Source organism: Phalaenopsis equestris, unplaced genomic scaffold (genome assembly GCF_001263595.1).
Source record: "Phalaenopsis equestris unplaced genomic scaffold, ASM126359v1 Scaffold000258, whole genome shotgun sequence".
NCBI lineage: Eukaryota > Viridiplantae > Streptophyta > Magnoliopsida > Asparagales > Orchidaceae > Phalaenopsis > Phalaenopsis equestris.
This window is the reverse complement of record NW_018164700.1, coordinates 1,596,373-1,607,794: the sequence shown is the minus strand read 5'-3', so window position 1 is coordinate 1,607,794 and position 11,422 is coordinate 1,596,373. Positions and strand designations below refer to the sequence as shown.

Genomic DNA, 11,422 nt, shown 5'->3' with positions numbered 1-11,422 from the left:
TCAAACACTAGAAATTATCTAATAGAAGCACTAAGAGTTTGTTTGGTTCAGTTGCATCTTATTAAAAGGTTGTTGCGCAGAAGCTGACTATCTGTTTGTTTTTAATAGTTTAGTAGTAGTTGTTTCTAAATAAATGATATTTCTGCTCCTATAGTATAGTGTTGTTTATAACATAACCAATCCTTCTAACATATTTCATACTTGAAAAAAAATATCAAATTTGAACATTACAAAATAAAGACAGACACCTCACTAAACAGTGAGTAACACGACAATTAAAATTTTAAAAAAAGACTATTAAAATAGCAATTAATAATATGATGATGTTGTTTTTAAAGTGCACTTGATTAATGTTGCAGGATAATCCATCCTCCAAGGAAATTCTTCACTTTTGTTCTCTGTCGGAGGAGGAATCCTCCAACCCATCCACTCATTTGTTTTTCAATTGCATCCTATTATATTCCCTACATGTACTTTCTTTGAACTTTTATATAATATTATAGTCCTCCTTTTTAAAATAGAATGTAGGCCTATTTCCCAATTCCACATCCTTAAGACAAAAGTTGCAAAATATTAGTTTGGCTTCTTTAACCCACATAGCAGATGAACCTATCTTTTTTCTCTTAACCATTATGCTACTAGCATGAAAAGAGTTAAACAACATAAATAGTTGTCATAAAAAAACAATTACCACAATTAAAAGAAAAGTAACATTATCATAGTGCTTAAATTGTCTTAACCTTTGACAATTACATACAGTGGCACACAACCTTATTGATCAAAACATTGCATTGAAATTTGGAATCCCAAAAGATCGCGGCAAGCGTAAATGCATTGAAACATTACAATCAACAAATCAAGCATCCTCATCCATCAAATTTTCATGGCAACCGAAATAATAGCATCAACAAATCAAGCACAATAGCTATTTCAACCATTTTAAAATTATAAATGCATCGAAACATTACAATCAACACATCAAGCACAATAGCTATTTCAACCATTTTAAAATTTTCCCTTAAAGAAAGTATAGCATGAAAACGTAAACCAACAACCAAACTTACATGTCAACTGAAACATTGCAATCAACAAATCAAGCACCCTCATTCATCAAATTTTCATGATAACCAAAACAATGTCATCAACAAATGAAACACCCTATTTCAACTCATGCATCAGAACATGTAATCCCAAAAGATATGATGAAAGCTCCTCCCAAACGTTCGTGGCAAGCATAAAACACGTTGCAATCAACAAATCAAGCACCCTCATTTATCAAATTTTCAAGGCAACCAAAACCGTGCCATCAACGAATCAAGCAACCCATTTCATCCATTTTTCAAATTTTCATTCAAAGAAAGCATAGCATAAAAATGTATACCAACAGACAAACATACTTGTCAACTGAAACATTGCAATCATCGAATCTCATTCATCTAATTTTCAACGCAATCGAAACTGTCCCATAAAAAACTCAAGCACTCCATTTCATCCATTTTTCAAATTTTCACTCAAAAAATCAATGGAGAAGAAGAATTAACAGATCCATCCCAAAATCGTAAATTCTACCATCCCAAATAACAAAATTCACATAATTCAAACCCTAAACTCAAATGACAAAGCATCAAATAGCCATGAGATAACCGCATTGCAAAATGAGTAAATGAGATGCATATAAAATAAATAGAAGAAGGCGCAAGAGGGCCGGAGAGGCATGACAGAGCCTAAACAGAGCCATGGGATAGGCACGAGAGAGGAAGGAGAAACAGGATCGAGAGAGCAACTAGGGCCGAAGAAACTCGAGAGAGCCACAGGCAGAAGCAACTTGAGAAAGGACGGAGCTGAGGGTTAAAATCGCGAAGAAACCACAACCCGCGAGGTCAAACCCGCAGCTAGCTTTTTCAATTGATTATTGTCATAAGCCACGCACCACATTATCTAAACAGATCCACCTGTGTTTTCAAATCACACCACCCTAAAAAAAGATGCTCCAAATAGGCCCTACAACTTTATAGCTTATTACAAAATGAGTTAAAACACCAGTGACATATTAAATCCTCTTTATGAGTCTCTTCGTGTCCATCTTCCTAGTGACATTAAAAGTTACAAAAGCAAAAGCTTCTTGATCACCCTATAATGAAGAAAACAATATCACCCAACCCTCTCATATGTGAAAGTCAAATATGATTTATTTTTCCCCTTAATTTTTGTTCCAATTTGTGGTAGACTGGACATTTATTGATAATCTAAGTCCAAGATTATTAATGAATGGAAGTCCTAATAATTATTTATTTTTCTTATTTGGAAATTCCCTCTTTATTAAGAAAATCTTCAGGTCAATAATTCAACAAATTCCTACATTCATTACAAGAAGATAAACTTTTAGCAACCTCATTACAATCACCGACGAGCTAATTTCTGATTCTTAATTGCTCAGACAATAAAATTATTGTGAGGATAGTAATTTTTTTGAAAGTTGATATAGATCTTATAAACACATACGTCTTAAAGTTGGGCAACAATGTCCTTGCACCCCTAGCCTTAATTGCTCTGACAATAAAATTATTGTGAGGATAATAATTTTTTTGAAAGTTGATATAGATCTTCTAAACACATACTTCTTAAAGTTGGGCAACAATGTCCTTGCACCCCTAGATCTTCAACGAAAGAAGTCGGTTCATAGAAAGCAAATGAATATAGGAATTCTTGGAATTCTCATCTTGGGCGAAGCAATGAGCGCTTGATCTTACATAGATTAGGAAAGAAAAGTTTCGTTACAGACCCTTTCAAAGGTCAAGAGGCATTGCTCCCTCCCTTCAATTTCTTGATATAGGTCAGTGTGCTTTTTGGATCGAATCAAAGTTTTCACTCAGGCATGTAGTGTTGTCGTTAATTGTTTCAGGAGGCAAGATTTGTACCAACTTCTCCACGGCTCGGTCCCAACCAAATCTTACTCGCGACTAACAACTAGCCACACTAGCTTGTGAAGTCTTTTAGCTCCCCTCTTCTCTTTAATAAGGGAATTGGCTGTCTTCATTCATTCCTATCTCATCCTTAGCTCAACCAGCGTAATCTCGAACAACCCCTTATTTCACAACGTATCTAGCGCCCTATGTTCGGACTTCAAAGAGATGATGAAATAGTAGTAGACTTCCCCGCATATTATTTATAATGTTGCAAATGTATTAATTTAAAGGGAGTGGGGAGCATAACTCCTTTCCTTTGCAAAATGGTTAATCTCTTTTCCTAAGAATATATTACCCTAGAGGATTTGTCCATCAAAACATTCTTAATCCAATACTAAATAGCAAAATCAATGGCTGCAAATAATGGCACAACTGAGCATGTGAGAGGTGAACATTTTTTCTGTACAAATAAATTAACGTGCATTTATGTAAATACCACACATTTTTAATTATATATTTACATAATTAACAACTAAAATTTTTTATTTACATACATAACACTCAAATCTTTAACGTCACATCAAACATATCACTCTTACTAATAAAATTAACATACTAGTTTAGTTATGTTAATTTTTAAAACATTTGAGTTTATTTTAAGATGAATGCATGCATTTGATAGCTAATCGATTAACAATTGTTTTTGTTGTGAGATGTGCGTAATCATGGGCGAGCGGAAACAAGTTGTTTTTCGCGCATTATTAGAGGGGTGGAACTAGTATTATTTTTCAGAGGATACAAAATAGACCTAGGAGTTGGGCATGCTGGGTATAACATTGGTTAGGTATTTTCAGGCTTTGATTAGTCAAAGTGAGCTCGAGTCGGGCTTTAACCCGAATTCTATGATTGTTCTTTCTCTCGTCCCATAAAATTTAATTTTCATATTAATATCAACCAAATCTTTTGTATCACATAAAAATTATCACTTTTAAAGTTTATTTAAAGATGAAATATAACTTTCATGCATATATAAAATTACAAATATATAAAAATTGAAGTCCAAGTGCTAGATATGATATTAACTAGAAATTAATGAGCAGTATGTATGTAATTTTTTTTTTTTTTTTTGTATTTTACTCAAAACTTTTTCTATATTTACATTTCTCAGCTTAAAATCTTACGTATTTCATGTGTATACATTTGCTATTAAATTAATTTAAACATATAATAAAAATTCGTACATATAAAACCAATTTAAAATTCTTGTCGCACATCATTTCTTGTTTCAAACGTTCATATTACATTTTTTTAATATTTTAAATTAACAACATGATTTAAGAGAAAATGTTAATCAATTTTCTTTTAAAATGCATGGGGTACCCGCAAGCCAGCCGACCAATTCAGTGGGCGGGCTATGTTATGAAATTATGAAAAGAATTCAGGCTCAAGCCCGACCCAAGCTCACTTTGACTAGTCAAAAGCCAAAAAAGTCTGACTCATGCCAAATCCGGGCTGTCAAACTCCGATGTCTATTTTATATCCTTTAAAAAATAATGTCGGCTCCGCCTCCGCTAATAATGTACGAATAATCAGCTAACTATCATTTTTCACTCATCTCAAATAAATTAAAAATCATTAAAAGGTATGATCACATTTTGATAAGAATATTTTCACTTTTGTTTAGTCTAACAAATCCTTTTGACTGTATTACCTTAGCTAACGGGCCTCCACTAGTTAAGATTCTTAACAATGTCCTATAACACCCCATAGTTGACCGGACTTATATTAATTAAGAGTAATTATTAGTGCTAACTAAAACCATATATAGTTTGTTGAGGAGATCTAAATGCCCAATTGCTCACAAGCAACAAAACAATCACTTTCTCACTGGTCCCATCTACACACTAGCAATTTAATCATAGGGAATCAAATCCACAAAAGCTAACATCAAATAATAAAAAGATAAAAAATAAAATAAAGACGCAAAAAAGAAGAAGAAGAAGTTATTACATACAGACACCGCACATACAAACAATGATGGCTACAAGTGAATTTATGATAACGTGTTCTTCTCATCCATCCACTGTTGTATAACTGTTTATACGTTCAAACGTCTGCACGTAATATTTTTTTAGAAAATAAAAGACACATCCCTTTCCCCCATGTAAATCCTAACAAAAGCATGTACTTTTTTTGACTATTTCTCCATAATTTGCAGACAATATATATGTTATTTGCACACAAAACATAAAAAGAATATTTAAAACTTCAAGTCATGGGATCAGTAGGGGGAGACTCTAATAATTGGTCTGCTTGCCAACTTTGTCTGGGTGCCACACTGTCATGAAGTGGTGCATAATTCTGCATCGATGTCAGCAAATAATATGATAAATATTAAATTAATTAATATATTAATAAATAACACTTTTCATTGTGAGAATTAGTCTAAGTATTTAAATAAATAATCCATGAAAAGTACATTTGCCATCCTAATTTTGCTCAGTAAAGTTTTTTCTCTTAATTGTTTTTTTATTTTTTTCTCCCTAAATTAAATTACCTCCATTTTTCTGATGAGCTCTTCTGCTGTCTCTGCTGAAACCACAATATGCCTTGCTGAGCTCTCTATGAAGCCTTCTTCAACTCCTTTGTCAAATAATGCTAAAAGGCTATTGTAGTAACCATCAACATTCAACAATCCCACCTGCCCAATATACAGAAATACATGTAAATATAAATGTATGATGTAAAAGAACTAAATCAAATGAAACATATTTATATATATGTATGAAGCCAGAGATTTGTTAAGAGAAACTACTAATCAGCACTCACAGGTTTTTCATGTATTCCTAGCTGTGACCATGCTATCATTTCTAATAACTCCTCCATTGTCCCATACCCACCTAAAATTTAACAAAATGTAACATAAATATATATTTTTTTATTAAAAAAACAATAAAAAAATGAAAAAAATTCCATTTTTTGCTCACCAGGAAGGGCTATGAATGCATCAGCATGTTTAGCCATTTCTGACTTTCTCTCATGCATGTCTGCAACTGTCATAACTTCACCAATAGTTTTTCCTAAAATCTGCAAAAATTCAGCCCTGCTTTGCTTTATATCTTTGTGGAAGAAAGCTTGTTTAAAAGTGCAGGAGTGCTTTACCTCATGAGGCAGTAGGGCTCTTGGTATAATTCTGCAAAAAAAAAAAAAATGAATTTTTTTCTCAGTTTAATGAATTAAGAAATGCATAGAATTAGAAAAAATTAAAAATGCTGAAAAATTATGACCCTAAGACATGACAGCCACCATTAAAGACTGTTTGAGAGATCAAACCCATGAGCCCTATACTCCCACCACCATAAATCAAATCAATCTTCCTGTCAACCTGAAATTGCAAAATGTCTTTTTTATGATATCAAATTGCAGAAATTGTGCAGATCATAAAGTAAACGAAGCTTTGGCGCTAGTTTATCTGTTTCTGACCAGCTGTTTTCCAAGCTCAAGAGCTGCGGCACTGAAAGATGGCTTTTTGCCCGCACTACTCCCACAAAAGACGCATATCCTTCCAAACCTTCTTATTTTCTTATCACTGACTTTTCTATGATGTTCTCCACTGATTTGTCCAAGTTCCTCGCGTATTTTCTCCATGATTCTGCAAGAGAAGCAGGCAGAGAGAGAGAGAGGAAGAAGAAGAAGAAGAAGAAGTGTAAGCTCTTCTTGATAATAGAAGAAAGCAGAATTTTTAATACTGAATCATCCTCCACTACTTTGAGCCCCAACACACCCTTTTGTCTGCTTAAACAACAAGGACATGGTGTTGGTGATTAGCCCAACAAGAATCCCTCTTCAATACTCCTTTTATTATCTTCAAGCCATCCCCCCCCCCCACTCTCTCTCTATCCCTCTCTCTCCCTCTCTCTCTCTCTCTTCACATGTTGATTCAAGTGTTTGACTCTCACTCATGAGCATGTTTTTCTGTTGAGAATGGATTTTATAGCTTATCACACATAGAATAGTGTGTTGTGTGTGTGTGTTAATGAACTCTATTTTTAATTTGAAATATTCAAAATAATTTAAATTCAAATTTTATTCTTTTTTGTTCATACTACTAAGAAAGGTGAGGAAATAAAACCAGCCAAAATCTTTACTTTTGTGCACATCCTTTTGTACTGATTTATTCACCATTATAATATGCTCTTATATGTGCATTTACATAAATTCCACCCAATTCATTTGTATTTACATATATAACCCCTAAACTTTGTTTTTGACATTAATACGACTCAAATCTTTCATATCAAATAAAAAAAAAAAAGTATTTTTTTTTTACTTTTTAAAAGTGAAATGCATATTTTCATTAAGGTGTATTTTTTTTAACTTTTTAAAAGTGAAATGCATATTTTCATTAAGGTGACATATAATTAAAAATTAAGGTTTAGGCATTAGATATGTAATTGCAGAAGAAATGAGTGGTAATTTTACATACATGCCACCCTCTTCCCATATATTTACATATCCAACACCTAAACTTTAAACTCAAATCTTTCATGTCACAATAGAAAATATCACTATTGTACTTTTAAGCATAAATAAAAAGATATATATGTAAAAATCTACAAATTAGATGTGTAAATTGCAATTAAATAAAAATTAAGCGCTCGGTCTTGCGCATTCGGATATATATGTTCCTCATTCAGTCCTCAGCTGACATTTACTGCCAATTATCACTGCACCACCATTATTTTTGCCAACCTTTTGTTGGAGCCCATGGTGCAGGCTTTATCTGTACCTACTCCCTGTATGCTTTTCAGAACTCTCAGCCAAAGCATTGCCCACATAGGAAATGGTACTTATTATCATTCAACTTGAATTATAGCTTCGTGTTGGGACCTTCCCAAACTTTACTGCTTTCTATCTGATTCTATTTATGTTGCTGTTTTTGGATTGCTCAACTATCTTCTTTTGGTTTTTTTTTTTTTTTTTTTTGCACGGGATAATAGTACTTATAAATCAGATTATCTGTAATTTGATCTTCTAATCACATTCGGATTTATCCTCATATATGACTACGATTTGATTCTTCTTCATAAATAATAGTTCTTATTTGTATCCGCACTTCATGTACAACATTGTTGTAGATGAAGTTCAGATGCACTCGAATTCCACATGTAATAATTTTAAGCTCCCAAGCTGTTAATATTTTAGGAATTTTATCGTACCTAGCACATAATTGATAATTCTTATGTATTTACATATCTCACACACCCTTTCGTATTTACATACATATGGCTTTGATGTTTTACTTATGTATTTACATATCTCACACACCTTAACTTTCGTATTTACATACATATGGCTTTGATGTTTTAAACCTATGCATGAAAAGATGTATTTCACTTTTAGAAAATGACAGCAGTGCTGATTTTTTATGTGATGTTAAATATTTGAGTATTTTGTGTGTAAATATGAATGTCCTGATGCAAGACATGTAAATACATAAGAATTTTGTGCTATGTATGTTAATGCCCTATTATCATGCTCAACAAAAAGAGAATATATATATAGAGAGAGAGAGAGAGAGAGAGAGAGAGAGAGAGAGACATGGAGGTTTGGTGAGTCATTTTGGTTTTGTTGGTTTCTTAGCCTCTGGTCTGAGGCCTCTGGGGTTTTCTTAGCCCTATTAATTAATGTTGTTTGTTTCTGCTTGTAGCCATATCCTGTCAATATATTTTCCATGAACTTTAGTCTAAAGTACCTAACTTTATTTCGAATGTTAAAATTAATTAAAGTTTCGTATTAGCAGCTCAGCTAAGCCATCCGTTAGAGGTATAAGCTAGTTTTCAATTTGTTGATTAAGGTAATTTAATTAACTGTTTTTAACTTGCTGCTTAATTAAGGCTTCAGTTGGAACAGTTCTATTAATGTTGTGCTGATGAGCTTTTGTTATGGTGAAATAAAACTACTACTTATCTCATATTTTTTCATTAGTTAATTCACATTTCATAAAATAGTTATACATCCAAAGTAAATGGGGTTGTGTGCTTGTATTAGTATATTTTGTATATAGCGAGAGTGATCTTATGACAATAAATATTGTTAGGTTAATAATGCTACTCAAATTAGTATAATTTTTTGTTTTAAATCGATCACTTTAGATTCAAAATTCAAATTCTAGCTGTGTAAGGCTTGCTCAAATGAAAGAGTTAGACCGTTTTGTCTGTTTTCTCAAGAAGCTGTGATGAAAAATCTAAATATATAACGTAAACCTGACTACGTGCGGTGGCTGTTAGAAGCTGTGATCTAAATATTTTGAAAATATAATCCATAATTCCTTGAAAAATAGTTTCATCTGTAACAACTTCACAACTAATTTTTCAAACAAATATGACTACCTCAAATAGATCCTGGATGACATCCTTCAAGGAATGATAATAGACAAAAGATTTAAATGATTTGGATATTTATTTTAAATCACAAAAAACATTCTAATTGATAAACAGATAAATTTGTGTTAGACAATTATTAAAACAAAGAGATAAAAAACATTTAAAATTATTAATGAAGAATACATTCAACGCTTCACTCTACACTCAACATAAATGAAATGAAAATAAGAATTCATGCAACCAACCTCAAATAGCTGAATACAGCTGATGCACATAATGATGATAATGATTGTGGTGATTATTACATGTATTGTGCTTATTCAAGTACTATCATTATGGTTAGTTTGCACATGAGAATCTTTATAATATAAATTTGATATGAGTGACCTACAACTTTAGCCTTATGGTTTTAGGTTAGTTAGCTAGCTGCATTTAATATGCTTCTTCTAATGTCAAGCACAACTAATACCAATAAAGAATAATGAACCAATGATGATTGAGCATCATCCATGATTTCACAAAAAACAATTAGAACAAATAAAATCACACACGCACACGCACGCACGCACACACACACACACACACACACAATTAGAACAAATAAAATCACACACGCACGCACACGCACGCACCCACACACACGCACACGCACGCACGCACGCACCCACACACACACACACACACACACACACACACACACACACACATATATATATATCTATCTATCTATCTATCTATCTATCTATCTGTGCGTGTATGCGTGCGCGGTGAGTGTGTGTGTGTGTCGCACACTCGGGCTTGTAGGTTGGCATGCACGGTATAAGACCTCTCAGGTCGGGGGTTCGACTCCCCTCTGGCACAGTTGACCTTAAGAAGATGATACTCGAATTGTAAGACACATCAGAGGTGACTGGAGGCTCATATACTTTAATCCATTTTTGTTTTGAAAAATTCTTTGAAATTAATAGCAAGATTATTTCTCTAAAGGATCTCCTCAAGTCCTTTCATCATGAAAAGATAAGTTTAAAATGTCCTCATTCTTTTGTCCATTGAGGCTATATGTGAAACTTTTCACAGGTCTTTCTCTGCCATTGAAATGTTGCATTTTTGCCTAAAATGGGTTAAAAAAATAGAAAACTTTAAGAATTGTTGGTGTCTAGTCACCCTTTTTTGAGAGGATATATGATGGAGGAGATGGTCTTGATTTTGGCCCCATGCAAATCAATGAGAGCAAACAAAGGATCTCCTCCAATTTTGTAGCACATGGGCTTCAAGTGAAAGTTATAAAGCGACTTTCTTTGCTATGTGATTTCATACAATAAAGGAAGGCTCATCATAATCTTTTTTAAGCACGGTTTTTCAAGTTAGATTGAACCGGCCGGTATGATCTGTTTAATTGTGAACCTTTCATTTGATTGGTTTTGTCCAAAAGTTATTTTTGCACAAAATAGGGATTGAACTGAGGTTAAAACGGGGAAACAGTCAGAATTTTAATGAATTGTCTTGTTCTAATATCCTTCGATTTTAGCCTTTTAACATTTTGTTCAGATAACTATAAATAATGTTTTGAATTAAAAATAGAGAAAATCTTATTTCATAAAATTTTGATGTAGAATAATATTCAAAATATTAAAATTTTTTGAATTTATTGGAATTGAACCGATAGAACTAATATTATTTTATTGTTATATATTACTATTTTAGTTTAATTAAAATGATTTTAATATTTATCATGTCATCCAATTGATCAACTTATGGTTCAACCTCGGCTGAACCATTAAATTTTAAATATATCCTTGGGATTTGATTTTTGGTATGAATTTCATAACCTCATTTTTTAAGAGGAGTTCTTTTACGTTCAAAAGAGATTATACGTGGCTAGAGTTCAAATGAGTTTTTTTTGAATTTATCAAAGTTACAAAGATGTCTATTTATTTTACATACATACACTTCTTGTGAGTTAAGTTTTAGGTTTTCTGAAATTGGCAATTTTTTTTCTTTTACTTGATGAATTTCATAATATAATGAATGTATTTTGTAAAAATTGAAGAGCATATTTCAAATTTGGCATGATTGTCAACAAATTTTAACCTTTTGTAAAGGTGGCAGTCGATAGATCTAATGCATTTC

At 32.5% G+C, this 11,422-nt stretch overlaps 1 protein-coding gene across 1 annotated transcript; it reads right to left on the bottom strand.

The window, feature by feature from the left end:
* Positions 1–5,132: 5,132 nt before the first annotated feature.
* LOC110024514 (cytokinin riboside 5'-monophosphate phosphoribohydrolase LOG1-like) lies at positions 5,133–6,853 on the bottom strand. Its single transcript, XM_020724531.1, has 8 exons — positions 6,691–6,853; positions 6,390–6,558; positions 6,194–6,291; positions 6,069–6,099; positions 5,894–5,993; positions 5,736–5,806; positions 5,464–5,607; positions 5,133–5,267 (listed from the first exon to the last, which is right to left on the bottom strand). The coding sequence occupies exons 1-8, from the start codon at positions 6,717–6,719 to the stop codon at positions 5,175–5,177; spliced, it is 735 nt and encodes a 244-aa protein (XP_020580190.1). The 5' UTR covers positions 6,720–6,853; the 3' UTR covers positions 5,133–5,174.
* Positions 6,854–11,422: the final 4,569 nt, after the last annotated feature.